This window comes from Leptidea sinapis, chromosome 38 (genome assembly GCF_905404315.1).
Source record: "Leptidea sinapis chromosome 38, ilLepSina1.1, whole genome shotgun sequence".
Classification (NCBI taxonomy): domain Eukaryota; kingdom Metazoa; phylum Arthropoda; class Insecta; order Lepidoptera; family Pieridae; genus Leptidea; species Leptidea sinapis.
This window is the reverse complement of record NC_066302.1, coordinates 6,615,702-6,643,528: the sequence shown is the minus strand read 5'-3', so window position 1 is coordinate 6,643,528 and position 27,827 is coordinate 6,615,702. Positions and strand designations below refer to the sequence as shown.

Genomic DNA, 27,827 nt, shown 5'->3' with positions numbered 1-27,827 from the left:
TCCGTCCGCCGAGCTATGTGCCCTGCCCACTGCCACTTCAGTTTCGCAATCATTTGGGCTATGTTGGTGACTTTGGTTCTCCTACGGATCTCCTCATTTCTGATTCGATCTCGCAGGGAAATTCCGAGCAAAGCCCTCTCCATTGCCTTATTATTATTATCTTATTATATTTATAGAAACATACGAAAAAGATTTCAAGTTGCAACTTATTTCCCGAATGTGAACGGTTATTGAATGACAATACGGCTGGTAACTATAACAGTATACTGACGTTAAAAAATATTAAAGAAACGCTTAAATCGTTCTTGTCGTACAAATATCTTTATAACAGTTATCGGCTGTCCTCTCATCCGGTGATCATCTATCTCGAAAAATATGTCATTACGGTTGGTGTTTAAAGAAAAGAGTTTTCAAATACGTCGCGTAGTATATATTACTGGGCGTACCAAAAACTATTCGTTTCTTGTTTACAATAAACGGGCATTAGTCAAATTATTAATTAATTAAGTGAAAAAAAAATTAGTATTTTTTTAGTTAAATATAATTCTAACAAAATTAATGTTAACGTGCATGTTGTTGTTTTTTTTATAATTTTACTTGGAATTTGGGTACAAGAAGTAAAAGTATTGTCATTCTTCCTCATCCAATATAAAATTACCTGACTCTCAATAACGGTGAACTGGTCGGTATGCTCCAGTGGGACAGTCCGTAGCTTGTCTCCCTTTCGGTCGGTCACGTGGAGCGCGGGTTCCGGTCCCAACCGCAGCTTCACCAATCGCTTGTGTGACGCGTGCACCCATTCTCGGCACACCATCTTATCAACGGACCCTGTCATAATATCAAATTATACTTTCTTTCAGATATAATTCGTATGTTAGAAACTTACAGATGAGTATAAGGGTGAGATACAGAAGTACGCTACTTAGACGTTGTAAAATAAAAAACCTTAGCTGACTAGAGATCCCAGCCTAAGACTTACTTAATGAGAAACGAAAATAATAATAATAAAACATTGACACACTTTTACACAAATTAATTTTCCCCAGACTAATTATAGCCTCGGTGCAAGACGATATACTAAATACAATCTACATACTTTCTTAAATATTACATAAATTATTAAAAACATCTTTGAATCGAATAATAATTCTAATAAGGCACGTTTTTTGAGTTAAATATCTATCACTGCTTTGATAACTAATAGAGAAGAAACGATGATTGTCAATGTATTTTTGATACAATGTTCCATATTTGGGCACACATAATTTACCAAACTAGCAAAAGCCTTTTTCCAGGGATGCCAGATATATTTAATACATTGTACCTATCTGGATCCTTCTCAAGTTCAGGATATTTCAATTGGAGCTGAGGCTGTTCTGATCTGTTGAGAACAGCAAACGTAATAAATATCATACTCTATCTTTGGGCCGTTTTGTAACACACTGCGGCTTTTTACGGTAAATCGGAGTTACTTGTATTTTTTTTATGAAAATAAGAAACGAGATGAGCAGGACGTTTAGCTGATGATAATTGATGCACTCTGCTCATTACAATGCAGTACTTACCGATCAGGATTCTTGAAAAACCCCAAAAATTCTGAGCGGCACTACAATTGTGCTCGTCTCCTTGAGACATAAGATGTTAAGTCTCTTTCTCCCAGTAGTTTCACTAGCTACGGCGCTCTTCAGACCGAAACACAGTAATACTTACACATTCCTGCTTCACGGCAGAAACAAGCGCCGTTGTGGTACCCATAATTTAGCCGGCTTTCTCTGCAAAGTAGCCTCCCACTGGTGGGAGTATCAACTTTGACTCATCTAAATAACCTCAAAGGCGTATTTACCTTTGCACTGAGCATTCTTCAGATTTTCTTGCTGCAATTTTAGTTTGCGGCGTCTGCTATTCTGTAGTTTGACAACCCCGTAGCCTGCGCCCGCGCACAGTATCGGCACAAACACGAGTATCAGGCAGGTGTAGATGTACGCGAATTCATTACCCTGAATGAAAACATTTTCTCGTTATATCTTGTTTAATAGAGAGTATTTTGCTATAAATGAAACATTTTGAGTGCATTCAACCAGGGTTACAAGCTTTTGCTTCAAAGTAAAAAAAAACTTTAAAAGGTGATTCTAAATCGATCGACTCAAAAAAGGACAAATACTGCAATTCCAAGCGAGCCCTAAGGTTGTCTGTTGATAAGTCATCCAGATGTTCTAATTCTTGCTACATAAAGGTCATAAAAAGGTTTTTCAAGCAGAAGCCTTTTAGGTTCCCATTTCGCAAATAATACAGATATATTTAGACTAGTTTATGCGGCAGAAAGAAGATCGACCCACAAATTCATTGACATAGATAGAAAAATCCTTGAGGATCATAATATTATTGAAAATGACCTCCTATGTACGTCGCAAGGTGGTTAGTTTAGTGCGATGTGGAACCATAATCCCAATTAGCGATTGATAGCTTCAAATAAAGCAAACGGTTTTAGAAGCAGTGAACAAGTCCACCATAAAACCGTAAGGTCCTTTGGGAGAAAATTAATTCGATAATTTGGCTGCGCGATAAAGAAAATTGTTAAAGAACTTTAATATGTTGCGAACGCTGCTCATCCACATAGAGAGGTAGGTTATTTAGTTTAAGGCTTGTATTCGGAAGACTTGCCGTGATAGCTGTATTTAGGAGCTGCATGCAGCTACGGGTGAAATTATAGGCACTTGTCTCCATCTTAATGTTTTAGTATGGCAGATGTTACTTGTGTGCGATAAAATTGGGGTCACTTTGAATTATAGCTTTGGGCGTTTTCGCATGAGTTTTTTCTGGTCTCATTGGAGCACTGCACATAACAGTTGCGCTAAGATAAAAAGAGATACAAAGTTTGTGGAATAAGTTATGCGAACCCACCTCAAAATAATCATATCCCTTCAAGTATTTACAAGGGGGCAGCTTTGTGGCGTTGAGCTGGTAAGGCTGCGGACATGGGTCGCCCTCGCGCCAGTGCAAGACGTCACGCTGAATGTCACCTGGACCGATAGCAGTACTGTTCACGATCACATCCCACAGTGTTATACGTCGTAACTCTGCTATCTCTTCCCGCGTAAATATACTGCAAAATGAAACGACTTTATGAAATATATGACTTAAAAGCCAAACATGCTCCTAACATAGGATTGTAATAGCTCAACTCACAATATACTAGCATATAGAGAAACAAAGCCTGAGAGAGAGAAAAAGAAAGCGACTCTATAGTTCTTGTAACCGATTTTGAATGAGAAGTCGTAAACAGGCAGCCACACTTGGAAATAGCTCCTTAGTATTTTGTATGCTCTAAGAATATAGCCTTATTTATTTTATTTATTTTTATGAAAATAAGGGACGAGATGAGTAGGACGTTCAGTTGCTGGTAATTAATACGCCCTGCCCATACCAATGCAGTGCCACTCAAGATTCTTGAAAATTCCAAATATTCTGGGCGGCCCTACAATTGAACGTAATTCCAGAAAAACGTTCCAAACTACAATCATGTCGAAATTGAGTTAAGAACACAAAACTGGTCACGTGATTCATATTTACGGACTGACGAAAAATGGCAGCCCTACTGCCACTCTGTAAATTACATGTCTTAGTAGCCCAACCCACATGTATGGAATACACTAATATTTATCAAAATTTAGACACGAATACCTTAAAATGTGACGGATGTGGCTTGGAACGTTTTTCTGGAATTACGTCCAATTGCGTTCGTCACCTTGAGACAAGATGTTAAGTCTCATTTGCCCAGTAATTTCACTAGCTACGGCGTATTTTAGTTGTAGATAATATAAAAATAAAGACCTGCCAACTGTTTCCTCGAAATATGAATTTTGTAAATTTGTTGAGGAATTAATTCTTTAACCGCTATCAATTCGTGTTTCTTATGTATGATAGACAGAAATGAGAGGTGAAAGTTTATTTATTAAAATAATTAATGTACGCACCCGTTAGCCTCATTTTCAAACCAAAACCGATCACCATCCCGGATCCTCGTGAACTGATCGATAATGATTGCTCGGAATAATTCTCCCGGGTGTCCTGTCGACTCCAGCATCCCACCTACCAAATCAATGTAAACTTTTAACTTTTCATAATTTATGCGTCTAGATAGAGCCTCTTGCTACTAGACAACCGATGAAAACAGGCCAGGGTTTTTTTACTGTAATGTGCGTGACAAGTTACGTCTTACACTCGCGATTTGTATGTTTTTTTGACGTATTCATAGCTGTCACAGTCCATCTAGACATAAATAATTTTTATTTTAACAATACCAAATATTTTGAAGCGTTGGCGGTGCAATAAGTGTAACCGTTTACTTTCACTACGATGTCTACATGTCATAATATTATTATGTGTCCGTCTGATATTGAATTTTTTAAATTGAAACGGAAGAGTTTACGAAACAATACCTTTAAAACAGATCTTTGTGCCCGCTCTGCTTAAATAAGAGTCGTTTTAGTAGCATTAACCCAAGAGGCAACGTCATCGCTAGCTCTAAATAAATCTCACATGTCCTTTACATAAATTAAGAAGAGTAGGGGTCCAAGAACGCTTGGAAGAATCCTTGGAGTACAACGAATCTTACAATAGATTTTGAGCTATTATTATATCTATTATTATAGAATTATTTTTATGAATTGTCAGAACTTACGATTATTCTTGTTTTTATCAATTTATTGTGATTTTAATCAGACTTGAACTATTAAGTAGGTTTTTAAAAATTCCTATATCTATTATATATAACTTTTTTGATAAGATTAGTGGGATCATTTTTCGACATTTAATTCCGGAAGTGATCCATGCTTTTAATACGAATTTAGACCGTGGAACAGTTTTAGGAACCGTGTAATATATTAATAATATACTAATAGAATAATATTAATAATATATAAATAGAAAGCATTGTATGAAACAACAAGCTTTTCGACCATGTTCGCATTGACGAATGACAGGAGTGGGGTGGGCCCTGTTTAAGTCTGTTTGTAGGTATTTTAGACAAGGTATAAAATACAAAAAAATAATGTCCATGCTTTTGCTATTGTATATACAATATTATAGATATATAATTATGTTTTTTACTTAATCGTCTATGTTTTTAAAGTATCTCTAAAGCGACATCAATTGACTCTTATCGACATAGGTAAGTATACGATAAGAGGTAGTTTTTTTATCATAAAAATTTTTAAGCACACTTACCAATGTAAACGTCAATATTATCAAGTTTTCCTTCATACACTTGAACCAACTTTTGCAGTAAGTCTGGGTTTTCTTCAAACAGTCGTGGATTGATTTCATTGAATGTTTTTACTTTGGGCAAGCCGAAATATGTTCTGAAAGACATCATCAATAATATTGTATATATTATACACGAAATTAAAACATTTTGTTGACACGAGCGAGTCGAATCATTTATCCTGGTGCAACACAGACATCGGGTCTGTGTTACTGCTACTCTGTTAACTGCTCGAACGCTTAGTACTGCATAGAAATATGTCTTCATTATGTATCTACTTTTGCATTTATCACAAGAAGTGTTCCGAAAAGCAGCTCGACCTAATTACTTTCTTTCTTCTCACCATCTGGATGTCCATCTTCTAGAGAGGAACTTTCTTTCATGTGTTTATCAGTGGAAGGCTTTTCCGGACAGGATGCTACTTTGATAAGTTTTACCTTTGTCGGCGGTGAAGCAAAAATGGGCATGCTTTATTTATTTCAGTTTGACGGGGGTCGTAGTTACGACTAGTTAGTGAAAATACTGAACTAACGAGACTTAGCATCTTATCTTAGATTAGTGTACTTCAGTTATTTTCACAGCATCATGACGTACGGTATTTTACTGTGGGGTCATGCTACTGACATTGATATAGTGTTTCCTCTGCAAACGAGAGCAATTCGTGCTATATAGCAGCTTGGTTATAGACAGTCTCTCAAAGAAAAAATTAAACAAATAAATATTATGACTGTTCATTGTGAGAACATTTATGTAAATTTAAATTACGTTCACAAAAATCGTCACCTTTTTCCTCTTAATAGTGATTTTCATTATTATAATACTAGAAATAAGAAATCCTATTACTCCACAGCTGAATATATAAGTGATCGGACAGCCTGGGACAGATAGCGATAGAAATGACTGTACAATATTGTATATTTTTATTGAAAAGAGCGCAAAAAAAGAATGCTGGGAGAGTATTATGCGCTGCTTCTTCTCTCTCAGAGCGCCATTTGTTTTCGAAGCGGTAGTATATAGTATATTAGAAATGATATCAAAAAGAATTCTAAAGGAATCAATTTTGAGAAAATAAATGTCTTTTTTATGCCTTTTTTATGTTTCAAAGGGACGATCCCACTTGCGATGCCGCTCATATGCCATCCGGTGATACGTATGTATGCTCGATTGTCCGACTGTTCCATAAAAAAGTATAAACCATATATCATACCTCGCTGTATTATAATCAGGCAGTCCATTATCTCTACCTCTCATTATATTGAGAGCTCCCAGATCTCTTCTAGAAAATTCCATCGGACCAAATAGATTGTCTCTGACATCTGAACACAATAATGCGTCTTCGCGCTCTGATAGTTGTGACACCATACCCATTAGAACTTCTTCTATTGGAACTTGAGACATAACATCCTGAAATTACAAAAGTAAACTTCAAAAGATGATTCTGTTACCACCAATCAAATTAAGGTTACTTAGATCACTTTGATTCCTTAGCTGCTACGTTTTCCATAAAGTTGTCACATATTTTTTCTGTAATAGTTACTTAGACGCCATCTGAGTATAGTCATGCACAGGTGTGGACCTGTGGACCTTGGAGAGCTAGAGATAACTTATTTTCGGTCAGTAAACAGATTTATTAAAAAGAAAAAGAATGTCAAAACTATTTAAGAATTGTTATCCTTGCTTACTTCTACAGGAAGGTAGCGTTTTATTATGACTCTTGTTTAAATAACCCCTATAGCCCAGTGGTTTGTGACCCTGCCTACTGCCTGCTAGAGGTCCCGGGTTTGAATCCCGGTAGGTGCAAACATTTATTTGATGAATATGAACGTCTGTTTCTGAGTCATAGAGTATATAAGTATTTATGTTTGTTTAAGTATGTATATTGTATTAAATGCAATATCTCAATATCGTTGTCTTGTGCCCATACTTACAGGCTATGCCTAGTTTGGGGCAAAATAATTTATGTAAGAATGTGGCAATATTTTTATTATAATTAAATTATCGTTGCGGTGTATGCTGCTAATTATTTCGTTTCAAACCCTAACTGGCTTCGAAATTAATTACTAATTAATTAGTCACCGAAATAGCCCAAATGATTGCGATACTGAAGTGGCAGTGGGCAAGGAACATAGTCCGATGGACAGGTGACCGTTGGTGCAGTAAAGTGCTTATTGAAGCGACCGATGATCTGATAAAGATCGCTGGACTACGTTGGATGAGGGTAGAGCACTACCGGTCATCGTGGAGATCTTTGGGGAAAAGTTTCAATAAATGTTCTTACGTTTCCATCCCACCATGTCTGACACAGCCTTATTGCATCATGACCTCCCGGTGCTCTGCCATATCTGCAATTTCTGTCCCTCAGTAGAATCGCTGGAGGTACGAGGGTATGTCCGAATCTAAAGGCTGCAACGGCAAAAGCGTGTGTGATTCCTGGTGCCATTTCTGCTCGATAGCCTTGGTAGGGTGGAACTGGTGTGCCCAAGAATGATGGTACGTATTCGTATAAGATTATATTCTGTGGAAACAGAAAAGAGTAATAATAATTTTAAAATGGGATATTCTTGCCGTCTAATTTAAATAGTGGGGTTGATATAAACGGAGGTCAAACAGCTCTTCTGAACACTCTCCGTAAATATGCGGTAGAAGACAGCGAAGCAACTTTTCTGTGTAACGCCAAGTGTTGGAGTCCTGTACAGGGCCCTCGATCACCCACCTTTGGACAAGGTCTGTGTTGCGGTCAAAATGTAGGTGCTGATAATGGGTTGCACCAGACTAGAGATCTCAGCAATACTCCATATGTGGTTATGATCCCCAGTTTCCAGTGGGAGACACCTTGGCACAGGATGCCGGCGGTTAGATTATGGGTACCACGACGGCGACTTTTTCTGCTGTAAAGCAGCAATGTATAAGCATTTTTGTGTTTTGGTCTGAAGGGCGCCGTAGCTAGTGAAATTGCTAGGGAAATGAGACTTAGCATCTTATGTTTCAAGGTGACGAGCGCAGCTTTAGTGCAACTTGGCGTTTATGGGTTTTTCAAGAATCCTGAGTGGCACTGCATTGTAATGGGCAGGGCGTATCAATTACCATCAGCTTAATGTCCTGCTCACCTCGTCCCTCAATATCGTAAAAAAGTCTCCAGTTTCATCCAAGCCGAATTCCCGTCATTGGAAATAGCTCGAAATTTCGAGACGAACTATCCTGATACTACGAGAGGAGTGTAGTCCATGAGCGGTGATACTCTCGTGAAATGGAAGCCCCTTTTTGAAGTTGACGCGCAAAGCGTATCTGGCAATAATGGAATAAGATAAATATTTCCCCATTTCGCAAAATTCCTTAAAGCTTATTCTAAAAGTGAACACGGTAACAATTAATAATAATTATCTTATTAAAATATTTGGTCATGACTTTCTTCTTTTCTTAATTATACTCATAGGTCCATGTTTAGTAATTTAGGTCTGTAATTCGATATACAGAGAGAGTAAAATGGGAAATTATGAGGAAGTCCTAATCAAGTTTCTGTGTGTCTTCTGGATTTGGATAATACTGTCCCAGTTAAGAAACCCACTGTATAATACATATAGCTGTACAAATTTGATAAAAGAGGTTGATCGTTCTCTTCTATTATTGCTATAGATTTACGATTATTTTTTAATATGTAAATATTTTTTGCGTAGCTCCAAAGAGATTAAAATCTCGATTGACTAAATGTATTAAAGACTCGACAAAAATCATTTGAAAGATGACCTTAAGCCTACTGTTTTTCTAAATTAAAATGGCATCTAATGAACGTACCTGTAAGCTAGCTATGACAATTCTTCTGGCTCTCTGAAACAGTTGTTCATCGGTCCAGTCAGGATGCTGTTTGTGTATTCTAGCCGCCACCACATTGTGCCACCGCATCAGAAGTATCCCGAACGTGACCATTGCTGGATTTTGATTAGTTCTTGGATCACCTAGAACTGAAATAATAAGACATTAAGTCTGGGTTGCACCAACAAACTTAACATTAACAAACATGGTAAAGTACTGGTCAAGCAAAGAATGTATTTGACAATTTTTGGAAGACGTCATAACCTTAACCTTAAACTGTTAACCGTAACCTTCCAATCTTCGCCGGTTAGAGCTATTGTTAATGTTTAATAGCTAAATTGTGACCTGTCAATGAAACTCATGATCTCTACAAGCTTGACATACATCGTGATTGATTGCAATGATGGCAGTCATTCAACGTGGAACATAGCCGAAAATAAGACTTTAAATCTCATGATGAAGTTGTGTAGCAGTTATTGGAAGCTCTAGCCGTGATTGAAATTGTCCGTGTGGTGTGCTGATTTATAATCGTTCAGGCGCCTCATTGTGGTGAAAAGTTGACCGTATCGGCGGAAAACAAATGACATCGGAAAGAAGTCGGAGAAAAAACTAAAAATAATTTATATGGCAAAACAACATTTGCCGGGTCAGCTAGTAATACTTATAAAATTATACTTACGAAATAATCGTTCAGGGCTTAGCATTCTCATGTAATGCGGGACCGGGTTATTGAAGAGTGGCACGCGTTTTTTATTCCGCGGTGGCAACCCTCCTTCACTCAATAGAGTACCGTTCTGTAATGTTAACATAAATTTTAATTTTTAGTTAATGTATAATGTCTTAATTCCAAAGATTTTATGTACGTTTATAGAAATCTATTTCAATACAATATTGCCTCGTAACTTGGATCTTCTAACATCCACATAAAAATTATAATAAGTAATTAAATTTTTTGCCCTCTGCTTCCCCGGGGCCTAAAAAGAATAGGGAGGTCCCGGGCCCAAGGGTGTCGTAAAAGGCGACTTAAAACATATACTAGTGAGAGGCTTCTTTGCACAGGAGGCCGGCTATATTATGGGTACCACAACGGCGCCCTTTTCTACCGTGAAGCGGTGTGTGTAAGCATTATTGTGTTTCAGTTTGAAGGGCACCGCAGCTACTCAAATAACTGGGCAAATGAAACTTAACCTAAATTCAAGATGACGAGCGATAATTGTAGTGCCTCAGAAATGATGGGTTTTTCAAGAATCCTGAGCGGCACTGAATTGTAATGGGCAGGACGTATCAATAATTGCCATCAGATGAACGTCCTGATCGTCTCGTTCCTAATTTTCATAAAAAATAGACTCTTGCTGCCTTATTAATAAACACCGTGTAAAGTTACTCCAAGTTTAAATTCACGTCTTCCTGTCATGTAATTTTGTAGTGACATAGGTTAGGCAAAAACAAAAAGATTTAAATTTGGAATTATTTTACTTCGCATATTTTAATAACACAATAGTTGTTTATTGCACTTCTATGAATGCTTCCTATAATTTAAGATTTATGAAGAATCCGGCACTGCATTCTCTCGTCTCGTCATTTATTCTCATAAAGAAGATAATGACGTATAATAAGGTCTTCAAGACGAGATAAAGAATGTAAACAAAGTTGTAGAGCTTCTAAACATTTTCATTTCCACAAACTTTACAATGTGTTACAAAATACCCAGTAAAAACATATTTAATATATTGTCAAACCTAGTCCTAGCTGTCATGTCAGAGAACTAGATTATTGAAACAGCAAGGCCAATGTACCTATTTTACCTAATAATTGTCTACTTTAATAGTTTTTCATTTATAAATGTTTGCTACCTCAATACTAGGATGTCATACTCAAGTACTGGCTTCAAAAATGTCAAGTTGGAAAAAAATATGTGAAGAGTGTATTTCTCTGATAGCCCAAATGTAGCCGAGATGGAACTGCGTGTTGGATTGTTTTTAGCATCAACACGGACGATGGTGCGAAATGCCACACAAGCCATAACCCGACGAGCGAGGTTGTGTATTGAGCAAGGCGGAGCACGCTTTAAGCCGTTTCTGTAAATTTGACGTTTATTATGAAAAAGTAAGTGTTCGTTTAGATTGTTTCGTTAGGATAGGTTTTTTAAATTTTTTGTCGTTCCGCGAATTAGGTAGAAATGTAAGTCTGCGTAGTTTACTCTTTAATTTTACTGAAATAGGGTATGCACATGAATGAAAATAATAATATTTTTTTTATTTTATTTGATTCGTTATAAGGCCCCATTTAACCTCCTTTCGGCTTTGGTTTTGTAACAACGTGTATAAATTACGGGTTCCCTATTCTAATCGCTGACATCTGTTATAGTAGACAAAGATCGTGAAGAGTCCGAATCAGCGGTATTTATGACAATGTAACTTAGTATAATGTTATTCAGTAACGGTCCGTTTGTTAACATTCTTTATCTCGTGTCGTTGGCTTTAGTATAATACATTAGATCATAGATTACTCACCAGTGGGAGGCTCCTTTGCATAGGATGCCGGCTAGATTATGGGTACCACAACGGTGCCTATTTCTGCCGTGAAGCAGTAATGTATAAGCATTACTGTGTTTCGGTCTGAAGGGCGCCGTAGCTAGTGAAACTACTGGGCAAATGAGACTTAACATATTATGTCTCAAGGTGACGAGCGCAGTTGTAGTGCCGGTCAGAATTTTAGGAGTTTTTCAAGAATCCTGAGCATTGTAATGGGCAGGGCGCATCAATTACCATCGGCTGAACGTCCTGATCGTCTCGTCCCTTATTTTCATAAAAAAAATAGATGGTTTGTTTTTCGTTAGCAATAGGTATGTAAGTTATTATGTATGCGAATGTACACAAGGGAGCAGGCGGGCTGCAGGGTGGCACCTGAAATGACCTCATTGCATTCACCCACGCCTCGCTAGTGCTGTAAACGAAGCTGCCATCGACCCACGACGTTATCTGGTTGATCTGGAACAATGTATTTCGTAATGTATGTAATCTTTAGTTATTTTCGTAGTATTATGTCCTATGGTATATTGTTACGGGGCAGTGCAGCCGATATTAATGCCATCTTTGTGCTGCAGAAGAGGGCTATTCGCGCTATTTATAACCTAGGTTCTAAAGAAACATTAAGAGAAAAATTTAAAGAAATAATTTATTTACTGTTGCTTCTCAATATATTCTTGATAATGTTCTATATGTTCATAAGTACATTGAGGAATTTGCTAGAAACAGTGACAATCATAATGTTAACACGAAGAACAAACATAAACTTGTTATGCGTACTAATCGGCTAATAGAGTTAGTAAGTGTTTTGTAGGGAGATGTATATGCTTTTACAACAAGATCCCAGAAAATGTTCAAAACAAAAGTATTACGATATTCAAAAGCATTGTTAAGAAACGTTTGTGTAGTAAAGGTTACTATAACATAAATGACTTTCTTAATGATTCCACAGATTGGGAATGGAACGACCACCCTCAGGCTGTTAAATAATAAGTTCAATTGTACAATATTACTTTGAAAATATATTTTTTGATGGAAAAAAAGCCCGCTGAGTTTGTTGCGCCCATTCTTCTTAGGTCTGAGACATTCTTTTTGGAATGGGTGATAGATTTTGACTTTCAATAAGTGATGGCATATCTTATTTTGAATAAATGAATTTAAATTTGAATGAGACTGATTGCTAGAATTCCGAATACGCTGTGGTCTGTAAGAAGATGTTGTGACAAGATTTGGACTCGTGAAGCGAAAAGTGGAGATAGATTGACGAATCAAATATACCTCAGGCATGTGTGTGTGGGCAAATCGATCGTGGAAGATCTCGTAGGACATTTGTCGACTAAATTTGGGACTTTTTACAAAAAGAAAGGTCCGGAACCGGCGAGCATGTATGAAAAAAGTAATGAATGTAGAGGAAGCGCGTGAGGCTTGTGAGGATAGAAGCAAGTGGCGTTCTGAAAAAGCGTGAGTATGTATGAATGTATTTCGTATTCAGTTGTAGTAGAGCCTTTCATCAAATATGTATTATATTAAAAGTAAGTCAGCCAGGGCAATAAGAGCACAAATAAACCTTTGTGCTCTTATTGCCCTGAACCATTCTGATTCAAATTTTTCATTCAAAATAGAATGTTAAATCACTTGTTGAACATCCTATCACTATTCGAATATTTACACCTGAGCCATGTGAAGAAGTACGCAAGTAGCTCATCAGACTTCTTTTTTTTTTATATAATTTCGTCAATATATACTATTGTACAATAAAATTTATTAACAAATAGCCTGAGGGTGATCGCTCAATTCCTAATCGGCATTGTACTATTCTATATTCTTTGGTAATAGTAACCTTTATCTCCTAAACGTTTTGTAGCAATGCATTTGAGTTTCGTAACATATTTGTTTTTTACATTTTCTGATCATGCTGTTAAAAGGATGTATATATATATATACATCGCTCCACAAAAGACTTACTAACTTGACTTGACTTGAGTAGCTAAGTGATATTATTAACATGATGTTGAGTAATCATCGAACACCCACATACAAATCCATGACTAAAACATAATGTACCCGGGTAACTACCTAACCTAAAAATAATATACAATGTGTTATTGAGCGAAGCTGAGCGGAGCTCCCGCCGGGTTACTCCAATGGATTTCTCGGATTGTTTCTCGGCTATTTCTGGATTTTTTAAGAACTGGTCATTTCGTAAAGACTGGTAATTTTTTTTTAAATTTTTGAACTCATAGAAAGCTTTAGAAATTTTCTAGGTTATTATCGAGACAGAATTTTGAATTTCGACTTGATTCAATTATTATAATTAAAAACAAATATGATTAAAAATTATTCTAAATTAGCACGCGCTATTTATATTTATTTTAAAATTGAGCCAATTGATCAACTCTTGCTTGATTACGTCATACTTTCTTAAACTCACATAAATACATAAAAAAATATATGTCTCGGAAACAAACATCAATATTCATCATGTTTGCACCTACCGGGATTCGACCCCGGGACCTCTAGCTTAGTAGGCAGTGTCACTACCCACTGGGTTATATAAGTCTTCATTATTTAACAATTAAAAACAAATATTACGTCCATTTGCCAATATTTTTTATTCAACAATCTGCCAATCAATGGACGGCAATAAAATCTTCGCGGAGCAACAAGTCACATGTTCATTACCAACTAGTTGTAACTAAACCAAAGCAATGCATTAAACAAATAAAATTTGAAAACAAAATTTTATGAACGATACGGGACTCGTAACCACCACCTCTGGCGTTCCGTGCCAGTGCTCTGCCAACTGAGCTAACCGTTCGAGTGACGTATTGTCATAAAATCTTGTATGCATTGTTCAATTCTCAGGTTGTGGCTTCATCTACAGGATCTACTTTACATCGTTCATAAAATTTTGATTTCAAATTTTATTTGTGCATTAATCCTAAAAGTGAGGGTTATCACTTTAAAAAAAACATAACAAATTGTTTACAATTCAATAAAGTTTTATTAAAATATTTTTATAACATTACAATTTTTTGTATATCTGTGTATCTTTATAAGAAAGCATACTTAACACATGCTATTTTCTTGCACAGTGCACATGTGCAAAGCTAAATCTAATAAATATTTGATCGATGAGCAGAACTAACCACATTTTCTGCAGTATTCGACCAGGGCCTTATTTACATCACAAGTTATTAGTAATTGTAATCTTGATTACCGCGGAATTTAAATCAATTGGAATTTCACTGTTTGCAATGGTTCGTTGCTTCGCCGGAACATATCCGGCCTTAAAAATAAACTTGCTATAAAGTTATACTCGATAATAAACCAATAATATGTAAAATGTTTACAAATAGACTTTTGGTTATGATTGGTTTATTCGGACGTATAACGTTTACCGCGTCTATTTGCAAGGCTGCTTGACATTCAGAAAACTGCAGAGTTATCATTACATTGACAGTGTTGTCAGCGATATAGTCAGCATTTTGCATATTCTTGGCTTATTCTTAGGTTTAACTTAATACCAAGTTTATTTGTAAGAACGATTGACTAAAATCCTGACATGCGAATATATGATACAATATAATATACACCATAATGTGACTTAAGATCATATTATGTCACAGAGCGAATTGAATCCGCAGCCCTACTGTCTCGCCTGATTTATTTTCCTCGAGCGGTGAATGTTCGACATTAATACGCATTTATTTTCTCAAAATTTTTTTTTCATGTCATTTCTAATACTACTACCGTTTCGGAAACAAATGGCGCTCTGAGAGAGAAAGAGCGGCACAAGAACTCGCCCAGCATTCTTTTTTTGCGCTATATTTATTAAAACAAACATGCAAGCAATATAATAATTGTCTTTTCTTTAAAATGAATCGCCTAACATAACAAAAATGCTACTTTGTTATAATGGGCAATCAAAAATCAATTTACAAGTTAACAACTTAATTTGGAAATTGAAACCGATTAAATGCTATGTACACCTAGGAATGTTATATCTTATATGTTACTCGTAGAGACATATACGTTAATAATATATTCTGCCTGCTCGGAGATCTAGGTTAGATGGTGTCATTAAATTTTATTGGTTTTGCTTGACCTTGTGTCTTACACCGGCGATCCTTTTACATATAAATATAAATCATATACAGGCTGCTGCATCGAATGTCGAACATAGTAAACCGTTAAAACTTTTCGATGTGTCTTATATGGCGCTCAGACACTCAGCTTAGAATCCAGAGGCGTGGACTATTTATACATGCATTCATTTACTGCGTGTGTATGAATCATGATTGATTCAAATTCTAATATTTTTATTCAAAATAGTATGATACATTACTTATTGAAAATCAAAAACTACCACCCAATCCAAAGTGAATGCCTCAGACCTGAGAAGAATGGGCGCAACAAACTTAGCGGCTTTTTTTATCATCGTAAAAATATGTGTATAAAGTAATATTGTACATTTAAACTTATTATTTAATAGCCTGACGGTGGTCGCTCTATTCCCAATCTGTGGTATCATTAAGAAAGTAATTTATGTTATAGTAACCTTTACCACACAAACGCTTTTTAACAATTCTTTTGAAGAACGTAATAATTTTGTTTTGAACATTTTCTGGGATCTTGTTGTTAAAGCACATACATCGCCCCACAAAAGACTTACTAACTCGACTTAGCCGAGTAGTAGGCATTATAAGTTTATGTCTGTGTCTGGTGTTAACATTATGATTATGACAGTTTCTGGCAATGATGATCCATATAGTCCAGTTGTTGGTGACCCTTACTAGTGCTGACGAAGGAGTAGGTCTTTCGCGTTTGATTCCCAGTAGATATACGTTATATATCATAAATGCTTAGATCATTTATACGTTTAGATATATTATGACAGCTGTGAAAACGTCGATAAAATTGAATTGACAGTTATCCTCTACTTTGAACAATGCACGCACACTAACACAAAGTAACATAGAAATTGGGAGTGTAAGAGGTACCTCGTTACGCACACTAAAGTAATAAACCTATATATTTACCTATATTTGCCCTGTCCTTCCCTGTAGCGTAAAAAAATAGGGTAGTCCCAGGCCCAAGGAGTGTCGTAAGAGGCGACTAAGGGCTTTTTAAAAGTGGGAGAGTCACACTGCCGTTTTATGAAGTCAGCACAATCGGGCCAGACTCGTCTGGGTTACTTACCACACTCGCACAGAATACCGGCGTGAAATAGCGGCCTATTGCCGCTGTGTCTCGCATAAGTTAGTGTCGAGGACTGGAGGCCATCCCACCCCCCTCCACCAAAATATGACAGCGGTACTCCAAGAGTTTTTATTCTCGCTCGGGCTGCCCGTCGTATTCTAGGGAGGGCACAGAATACCTTCCTTAAAGACTGGCAACGCTCTTTTGATTCCTCCGGTGTTGCAAGAGAATGTGGGTGGCGGTGATCACTTAACACCAGGTGACCCATACGCTCTTTTGTCCTCCTATTCCATAAAAAAAAATAACGTGATCACTCGAAACACCTTATATTTATTAAATTTTTACTATTAACTTTTGGCGGAACAAAGTCGGTCCGGGTAGGTAGTGAGTTATGATGTGATTGGCTAGACTCAAAGAGGATAAGTTCTTAGTTATTTAGTTGAGCAGAAAAGACTTGTCGTCTAGTCTAGAGACGCTGCGTATTGTATTTGGGTGGCACAATTGTGTAAAACGTGTTTGTATATAATGTGGTTGAAATATTGTTGTAAATGTCTTCTTTGAAATAAATGGTTATAAATCAAAAAGTTGTAAGATGAGCATACCTGTTCTCTGGGACTGTTAGGACTCTGTCCAGTCGCTCTATCATACGCAGCTCGATGGAATGGCATGTACTTGACACCGTCGCAATCCGGATCGTACATGTGATCGCATTTATCTACAGGAATACGATGCTGCTCTATCGGACACCCAGATTCCGATGCCATGACTATCTCGCCAGTCACAACTTGACCTAAAATTACACAATAAGTAATAATTTGTTTTTGAGTAATCTCCTTCACGTCACTAAGTCTTACTATAAATAATGCTACAGGCCAAGGATCTTTTTTTGCTGTACCTTCGTTTGCGTATCCATAAAGGAGTTGTTTTGATATGCTGCATATATATACTAATATTATAAAGAGGTAAAGTTTGTGAAGTTGTAGGGGGTAATCTCTGGATCTACTGAACCGATTATGAAAAAATTTTTACCAATAGAAAGCCTCATTATTAATTGCGCCTATATCAAGGCTATACTCTAACACGAAAATGAAAAGAGCTTTTCGTGGTATTTGGATTTGCAAAGGCGGAGAAAAAATGGTCGAAAGAAAAGGTTTCTTACGGACGCTGTCTGCACGATGAGAGGTAGGTATATTATTATTATTTTGTATATATGTATGTGGCAGCATTGGAACAGCAACTCATATGGTAACACTGAAAAATGCGGACGAAGTCGCGGGTAACAGCTAGTTGATATATATTGAGCCGTCTGCACTGATGAGATACTTAGTCATGGAAGATTATTGCGTAAATTTCATGCTTACCGAAGAATGCCAAAAGCGCAGTTCTATTGGCTAGCGAAGGTAGACCATCCTGTCCTTTCATGAAGAGCTTGGAGAGAGCTCTCGCACCAGGTCTGTCTGCACCAGCCATCATGTACACACCATCCGTGTAGGATGCAGGGGTCTTCCTTGTGAGTCGACTACCTGGTGGGAAAAGTAAAATGATTAGTAGGATTTTTTTATATATTTAAAATCATAAACGCTGCATTATTTTGTCCCATATGTATTGTATTTTTAACCCCATTTTTATATTTTTTTCTGCATCCTTAACTCATTGTAACTTGTAACTAATTCATTATAGTATTGTATAATAGGCGTGTATAGTATTGTGTAACTCATATAGCTTGTAATTAGTTGTTAATTTGTATTACTTTTGTTTTCTTGTTTATATCTTACTGTTGGTTATCTTTTAACTAAAAGAGTCGTACAATTATTGGGAGCTTCACTGGTGAAAGTGTCAGTTGTAAGATTTGTTAACATTTATCATAATACTGTTACTTTTAATTAACTTCTATATGTAATGCTGTGCATTTCTTTCATAGGTGTGCATATTAGAATTGTAAATAATGTTAAGTTTATATTTGTAAATGTATTAATATGTATTCTGTTGAAGTGCCTAATAAAAATAAATAAATAAAATACTGTTTGTTTCCTATACATGTATAAATAAATAGATTGTCCCGGTAAGATTCTTGAACCGGATTGTATTTTTCCAGTTATCCTGATGGAACTGATGAGGACGAGCGAGTATACACACGGATCAGCTGCTGGTGTGTGGTCCATGCAGCCTAATATCTTGTAGCACCAGAGGAAACCACAAAAGCGTTGCCGATCTTATAAACCGTCAAACTAATGAACATACACACGAAATTAATAACCGAACCAGGGTCAGAGTGGTAACAGTCAACGGTTCCACCTACTGCACTAAAGATGCTTTATTAATACTGTATTAACCGTGGGAGGCTCCTTTGCACAGGAAACCGGCTAGATTATGGGTACCACAACGGCGCCTATTTCTGCCGCTAAGCAGAAATGAGCGTTTCAGTATGAAGGTTGCCGTAGCTAGTGAAATTACTGGGCAAATGAGACTTAACATCTTATGTCTTAAGGTGACGAGCGCAATTGTAGTGCCGATCAGATTTTTGGGTTTTTCAGGAATCCTGAGCGGCACTGCATTGTAATGGGAAGGGTGTATCAATTACCATCAGCTGAACGTCCTGCTCGTCTCGTCCCTTATATTTATACAATGACTTTTAAAAATAGCCTTAAATAAAAAACTAGAATGATTACGTATCTTGCATAATTGGCTAGTAATTATGTAAGTTGATGCAAAAGATATCTATTATTGTACCCATATGCGCGCTCACAAAAAAGTTTCTAAAATAACTTTTGCTTTAACGCATCCTATGTAATTATCGGTCGATCAAATTACCCACACTATATTGAGCAAATCCATTATTAAATTGAAATAAATGTTGGATAATTCGTGATTGATAGTGCAAAGGTGATCTAGCGAACTGTTGAGGTCAGGATATGAGCGTGTGTTTTACGCAATGATACTCGTAAGTCGTACGTAATTAACTTTGACGTTTGCATCGATGTTATCTAGAAAAATATTTATGGCATGATGTTTAAAAAATCATGTTGAATCGTAAATTCTAAATTGTTGTTCAATCTTTATTTTTTACACAGACATCGGAAAGCGTGCTTTTATTTTTATTTTATTAGAACCACCACCAGAATAACACACAAAAAATTGTACATAATTGGAGTCTTAGGCACTAAGTTAACTTAGAATGACTTTTACAGTTCTCGTCTTTATAAGGTAAGTAATTTATATCAACTCTAGTTGAGACCTACAAATAATCCTTTAGGTGTACCAATACACTTTGTAACCCGCATAAGGAACCTCTGTATACTACAGGTCGAAATAATATTGTTTTATGGAAAAGGAAGACAAATGAACGAGCATGTGTTAAGTGATCACCACCGCCAACATTTTTATGCAACACTAGAGGGTACGCGCATTTTTGAAGTTATCCATATCGTATCGTCCCGGAAACACCGCACAAGGAAGCTCATTCCATAGCTTTGTAATACGTGGAAGAAAGCTTCGTGAAAACCGCACTGTGGATGGTGAAGATGATATCCCAATTTGTGGCGAGTCGTGCGAAGAAGAAATTCGGCGGCAGGAATCAGGTGAATCAGCTCTTCGGAACACTCCCTGTGACAAATGCGATACAAGGCACACAATGAAGCGATTTCTCTACGCAACGCCAGGTAATCGAGTCGTTTACACAGCACCGGGTCCCTGACAAATGGTTCAAGCTGATACTGAGGTGCGCCAGACGAGAGATGACAGCAATTCTCCATAATATGTGGCTGGACCTGCGCTTTGTACAGCGCTAGAATGTGGGCCAGGTTGAAGTTTTGCCGTGCTCTTTTAATTTCGTCCAATATTATGACTCTGCCAATTGAAATTCAATTAAAATTGAAAATGGAAGATAAATAAAACAATTATATCAAAAATAAAATTGTAAATTTTAAATATTTATTAACTATTAATTTAGAAAAGGTAACGAGCCCATTTGAAACCCAGGTGCGTATGGTCGATTTTCGTATATTTTTTCAGGTTTCTGCCCCAGTAAATATTTCTGAATAAAGGTGCTGAGAAGCTACCTATTCCCCATACCTGCAGCTTAGCTGCAATTCGTTGAAAGAGGTGAGCTATGAGCGCAGTGAATCCGGGTCAATCATCTTTGTCGTATCATCGGCATAAGCAGGCAGAAACTTTCACACGTAAGAAAAACTGAATAAGGACTTAGATTGAACATCGAATCTAAGGAATCTAAACTGAATTCTTCGCTTTTAACAAAGATAACATAGACGGTTGTGAACGACACAAATATAGAAATGTGCCTGAAACAAAGCGACAAGCGGTGAAATTCAAAGGCAGTATAACAGGTTGGCAGAACTTTTCAGGACCTTTTTTCATTAGACTGCTATCTATGATCTTATGCATCACTGGAGCATGGGCTACATGCGTTTGATGGTATAACAAACAGTAACCGTTTTAAACTCCTATATATATATGGTCTTTGGAAGTAAGATCATTGAAACCCAAACTGAAGATGACAGTTATGATGACGAGGATAATAACTGATATGTGGTGGTGTGCTCAGATTCGGCAACAAAATTAAAGTAAAACAGATAATATTTTATTTTTAACATGTTAATCTAATATGTATAAATAATTAGTTAAGTATATTAAAGTTATCGCTTTTAATATCTTGTACTTAAATGTTATTACTGCGTGAAATTATAATAATGTTTGAAACATCCTTGCTCTTTCAATAAACTCTGATAAATTATTAAAGCGTTAATTGATTCTCTAGGTGAAGCTTTATTTTATGGACTAGCTTTATTCTGAAACTTTGTGTTCACAAATATCTTACATACAAGTATCTTAAAATAATTTTTAATAATGTCCATATTTCATGTGAACTATGGTAGAAAATCGGAAATATTATATTATAGCATCTTGTTTTTTTGAAGGTAAGGCTTATGTTATTTGTGCAAATAAATAAGCAGTTGGCTCTCTTAGTTATTGACACATTTCAGACTGAGTAAATACAAATTAAAAATAATTATATAAATCCCTCAAACATTATATAAATATAAAATAGTGTTAATAATAATGGTCCTAAATTAGAGCCTTAATGAACATTGAGATGTTTGGAACAGATGTTCGTTGAAATCTGGATTGATCCCAACTTACGGCCGTTTTCAATAACCTATCTGTCCTTAGTTTAACTTACTAAAGGTAAATCTATCCTTTTACGTTTACTTACATTTCAATAACCTATCGTCTAACATCTAACCTATACTAGACATAACTATGGATATATTAGATCTCGTCGTAAACGGTCATAGGAATTTATCCGTAACTAGAGATTCAAATTTGTAACTGTCTAATGTTTTATGTATTACATAATATAAAAAATTTTGATTATTTGTCAGAGTACTTGCTAAGATTATTGTTGTTTTATTATAAAACAGACTAGTTTTATAGTTATTAGAATTAAACGCCATTTCAGGTTGATATAATTTAGGTATAAAATGCATGCACTTATTTAAGCATACTAACTGCCCCAACAGACGTTGTTCTGTAGATGATAAAAAAATACTGTTTTATAGGAATTTGCCAATAATATTTCAAAACATGAAGAATTATTTCGTAAAAAATGCTTCCTGTTGTTATAATGAAATTGTTTCACAGCAGAACTGTCAAACAGTGCGCCACTAATTTCTCTCATAGAAAATATGTCCATACAAAACAAATATTGAAAATAAAAATAATTATGGGTCCCGAATCGAAATAAAAACTATCCTATTTCTCAAGTAGTTATTTAAGGAAACAAATTACCTAAGTAGTTTTCTACAGATCTAGCTTGCAACGACTGGAAAGCCTTAAATGTTCGTGTATTTAAAAAGATTTGTTTCTTACCTGCAGATCCCCATTCAGGATAGGCTCGGTTATTGAACCAACCATCGTAACGTTGCTTCTCGTAGTAAACTTCTGAAATTAAATAAAATAAACATTCAAATACTATAAAAAATTACAATAATTTATATAAAAGAAGCTTTGACCATATTTAAACCCAGATTTCTTTCTCAGCTCCATTTTTTTATTTTAGTGTCTTTTATATTTATATATGATTTCTAAAAGTGACCATAAAAGTCAATCTATAAATATAATTAATAATGAATGTATGCCGATTCTATCGTCCCGTTTTGCACTAGAAACAAAAATAAGCACAGGCAAACCTGTTAGGAACTACGAAGGTTGAATCATGTGGTAAGGGTTAGTTGAATGTAACCAATATTGACCTAGCAATGTCTTAGGGCATAATAACGATAACTGTAATATTATTCCTGTATACGTTATAATTGACGAGTTCGTCTACTTTGGACAAACAATCCAGCTAGGCAGGTCCAATTTCGCGAAAGAGGTCCGCGTCATCGTTCGTAAAGCTCTGTGAAATCTTGTCATCCCAAATACCACAGTGTCTAAAGACGGAGGTTTTTAACCAGTGTATGTTTCCCGTGGTGACTTACAGTATGGGCCTGATGGGAAAGCTGATGGTCGCTCAGGGAGCAATGGAGAGGGCTAAGCTTGGAGTTTCCCTGCGTGATCGAATCAGAAATGAGAAGACGGCAGTAAGGTCCTCGAATATCGACCACGTACTGGAAGACACAGTGTTGGAACAAGATGGACCGTTGATCTAGTTAAGATTGGCGGAATACGCTGGATGAAGGCAGTGCAGGACCGATTGTCGTGGAGATACGTTATAAGGTACAAGAAATGTGATGGCACTGCTGCAAATTCTGGTAACTTGGGGAATTCGAACAAATATTTCTTTAGTCTAAGGTCAAATTAATACTTGAACAGTTTTTAGGGATCCCTAGTAAGCAGGGAAACCGAAATTCGACTTTTTTTCACTGTACCGCTTCTCCATGTTTAACATGATATTGGTGGTAATAAATAAATATCTGAGACCAATATAATATTTCGTATTAGCATTAGATTATAAGTTTAAAATATTTATCAGTACCCTTATATTATAGCGTGTTTGTGCTATGTATTTTTTTTATTGATTCTATGATAACTTTATATATTATTATTGTATCATATGAATCGTTTTTTAATAAAAAAATATTTATTGAACGATCATTTAAATACCTCACAGAAATAGCCATAACATATATTATTTATATAGTGGATTTATTTAATGTTATGTAGGCAGATTTAAATCAAAATATTTAAGATAGCTGATTTCCATATTTGTCGTCAAGTGTGTGATTGTCTTAAAAGTTATTTGACTTGTACCATCACTACCACTCATCTGCAGACAGACCTTGTATAGCAAGCACGATGCATCTTTATTGCTTACAGTTTTGATAAACACAAATAGTTTATATTAAATACTTTATTTAAAACAAAACGTTACTTAATTAACTATATTAAAATACTTATTATGATTACGTGAAGTAAAAATTATCCTAAATTGTACCAAAATACTGGCAGCATTTCAACTTTGGATAGCTAGGCTGATCCGTGGACCGAAATAGCTGCCAACGCGTAGATAGTACTTTGTACATTCTCCGCGCCTCTTGGGCCCACGACTAAAGTGTCTCGACACCAAACAGTACGAAGATGTAATATTAGCGACGTTTGCTGTCTTCGGTTGAAGCAAAAGCCCCAGCAACGGAATTGGCTTAACGTGCCCAAACCACTAGCGCTATTCCGTAGGTATTAAACTGATTCTAGTCCTAGCGTATTTCTCTGTCTTCTACCACTTACTTTAGCCCTTTCATTACGATCTCTCTTACTACAAATCTAAAGTGAACGTGGATTGTATGCTTAGATCTATCTACCTTTTCAATTAATTCAATGCTAATTTGTTCTATAAATATGTGATTCCGTCCACTGTTACATCCTAGTGGTGCTAGAAACTTCCTTTTTTATTATAAGTCTATTCAAAAGACATTTAGTTAACTGTGCCACATTTACAGTCGTAGATATTTCGATTAATCCAGTTATTATACTTATATGTATAATGATTTAACATTGTTCATACTATAGATGGTTTATTGTGAAATCGTTAAGTTATAACTAAGTTGCATTGAAGCACAATTAAGAAGAAGACATTCTCGCAGATAATAAAGTCACGATTCGCTACGGTCATTGGCAAAGGCAATAAACAGTTTTGTGTACTTCAACCGGATGTTAGACTCTGTTATTAACCACCTGCCGCACACAAATACCTATTCATTTATCTATCACAAGTAATAACTAAATTGCTTATGGCAATAGAAAATGTGTCATTCGATATTGAGGTATATGTTTTTATAATCAGCAATAAAATTGCAATTATTTACGGGTATTTAAAAGATTTATTAAAGTCGTGTGTACACAATGTAACTCTGATTAATTTTTATTTAATTTTTTTTAAATTGTAGTTTACCGGACATATTCAGTATTCCATTTGGTAAAATACAGGCTTTATGTTAATGCTTCTGCAATCCAATATGTCTCAATTTCGAAAACCTTAAAGTTTAGAAATACATACATACAAATACCAATACGTCATTTCAAACATGGATTGAATAAAGACATCACCTGAACGTACCATGGATCGTGTACTAATATAGCAAAATCTCGAATCACCAATTTAGATCTGCGATAATAATATTTAGAAAAAAAAAAACAGAAATTGCTTGACATTCAAATAGAGAGTTATGTTGGCTCATGTTTAAAATAAAATACAAATAATTTTAACCTCTATTCATGAGTGATAATATAATTTATGTGTTTTTTTTTATTTGTACCGAACAAACTGTGTCGGATAAGTTGGTATGAGTTTATAATTTAAGATATCAGAATATTGGGTTTAATTGAATCTTAAGATAGGCGCACCACCATCAGGTTAACCCCTTGCTTGTACTATCACTTGTCATAAAAAAAGTTATGTACGATAGATAGACAACTTACTAACGGCCGTCCCCAATACTATCTACAGATAGAAATAAATTACTACATTCTACTGTCAGTAATTAGCTGTCAATAATCTGAAGCTGTCCGAATGTACCCGGTAAGTCATTCTTATCGCCTTATATTGGGACGCGTGAATTGCAATTTCCATCTTTATATCGCTGGTAGGCTATACGTCGTCCCATTGACAGACAGCGTGCACGGATAAGGTGAGTTACCGTCGATAAGTTTACCGGGACAGAAAAGTCAACGATAGTTACGATATTTATCTCAAGTAAGAGATAGACTATATATTGGGAACGGTCGTAAGATGGATGGCACTTGCAATTGTGTCGTTATTTCAAAGCTTAAAACAATAAAACACATTGACAATTAATATGTCGGTAAAATGATTCGTGTTGCATTCAATACAGATGACAAGTCAATATCACAGTGACATAAGATCAAGATACACAAAAGCATGCAGTTGTTAGATACGATCTATCAATAGGAGGTACTGACAGACTGTGGGTGTGACGAGAGCGTCCGAGTTACGAGGGCGCTCCACTTACGAAATACTTGTTCAGAAAACACAAGATCACGTGTCTCATATGTTCTGCCATAAATATAAATTAAATAATGAACTTTCACTTATATAACAGTACAAATGTACTGATTTTGGCTTGCTATCTATATATATAAAAATGAATTGCTGTTCGTTACTCAAGCTAAAACTCGAGAACGGTTGGACCGATTTGGCTAATTAAGGTCTTGAATTATTTGTGGAAGTCCAGGGAAGGTTTAAAAGGTTAAATAAATAGGAAAATGCTCGGAATTAAATAAAAAGAACAAATTTGTTTTTCCTTTGATGCGTCCCCCGTCGAATTTATTGACGCAACGGTTTGACAGTTATGCTGTGAAACGATTTCATTACAACAACAGGTTGCATTTTCACGAAGCAATTCTTGGTGTTATGATATATTATTGACAAATTCATAAAAAAACATTATTTTATTTATTATATACAGAACAACGTCTGTCGGGTCAGCTAGTTTATAATAAATACGTTGCTATATGTAAAAAAACAGGAATTCAGTTTTAAATTAAAGTGTGGTTTTATGAATCCACGGTAAAAGTGAAACTTTTTTTCACGTTATTGACATTCAACTAAAAACCAAACAAAATAGCGTGGAGCACTGACACAAATAAGTAATAGTCTATACACTACACGGTCAGCTGCTGCGAACTATATGCGTCGCCCGACCGTCACGCGACATGCAACGCACAAACGAAAAAGTTTGAGAGGATGTAATAAAAGTATCACTTTAAAAGGACTAATTGGTGTTATTTTTATAAATCAAGTTGTATTTTTTTATTAATAATATGACATACATTTTAGTATGTTTGGGTTGAAGCACTTAAATTCGTGGATGAATTGGGGGGGTAAAGCGCACTTCCTATCAATTTCCATGCCCTTGAAGCTAGAAATCAAGGCTATCACATAGGGATTATATATAGTTTTACTATACCTTGGACCTAAGAAATCACCGCTGCCTCGGCAAAGCCAGAGGAATACAATATAACAAGTGTTACTTTTCAGAAGAAAATAAAAGCTTATTTTTTAAATATCTCACAAGGGAAAAAAGTAAAGTTTATCATTATTTGGGATGAACACCATAGATACAATACAGGGTATCGTTTGCAAAATATTACAAACATATATGAACAAAACTTCAGAAATGTATCTAGATATCAATATAAAATAAGTACATGCCTAATCTAATTAAATCTAATATTAATCACAAAACAAATAATTAAAGTAAGGTTAATTCTAGATCACCATAATAAAAATACAGTATTTTGTTTCTAACAGGTTTGCTACGTACTCAGTTTACTAGATAACTTCAAAAAGGCGGCCGTTGCAATTACACAGCCACAAGTACTTTCAATATGTAATATTATTAATAAAGAGAAATAATATTAATGAAATAATCAGTGTGTACTGCACCTAACAATGGCATAAGAAGCCTTCATTCGTGCGCACAGCGCAAGTTTAGTTATTGACATCGCAAATCTAGGTTAAATTGATACAAACATGTATTTCAAATTAT

General features: G+C 35.7%; 1 protein-coding gene across 3 annotated transcripts in view; it reads right to left on the bottom strand.

Moving 5' to 3' along the window:
• LOC126975823 (dual oxidase) overlaps nucleotides 1-27,827 on the bottom strand; it is a 93,677-nt gene that overhangs the window by 23,947 nt on the left and 41,903 nt on the right. The window contains exons 3-15 of one of the 3 annotated variants that reach the window (XM_050823848.1): nucleotides 22,690-22,761; nucleotides 18,165-18,326; nucleotides 17,406-17,593; nucleotides 11,980-12,063; nucleotides 9,753-9,867; nucleotides 9,056-9,222; nucleotides 7,542-7,778; nucleotides 6,471-6,667; nucleotides 5,227-5,360; nucleotides 3,975-4,089; nucleotides 2,902-3,103; nucleotides 1,844-1,997; nucleotides 659-828 (exon numbers count right to left, since the gene is read on the bottom strand). In XM_050823848.1, coding sequence (XP_050679805.1) covers nucleotides 659-828; nucleotides 1,844-1,997; nucleotides 2,902-3,103; nucleotides 3,975-4,089; nucleotides 5,227-5,360; nucleotides 6,471-6,667; nucleotides 7,542-7,778; nucleotides 9,056-9,222; nucleotides 9,753-9,867; nucleotides 11,980-12,063; nucleotides 17,406-17,593; nucleotides 18,165-18,326; nucleotides 22,690-22,761 — 1,997 coding nt within the window. Of the gene's footprint in view, nucleotides 1-658; nucleotides 829-1,843; nucleotides 1,998-2,901; nucleotides 3,104-3,974; nucleotides 4,090-5,226; nucleotides 5,361-6,470; nucleotides 6,668-7,541; nucleotides 7,779-9,055; nucleotides 9,223-9,752; nucleotides 9,868-11,948; nucleotides 12,064-17,405; nucleotides 17,594-18,164; nucleotides 18,327-22,689; nucleotides 22,762-27,827 lie in introns of those variants that run through there. The other 2 variants (XM_050823850.1, XM_050823849.1) reach the window with 2 other exon arrangements.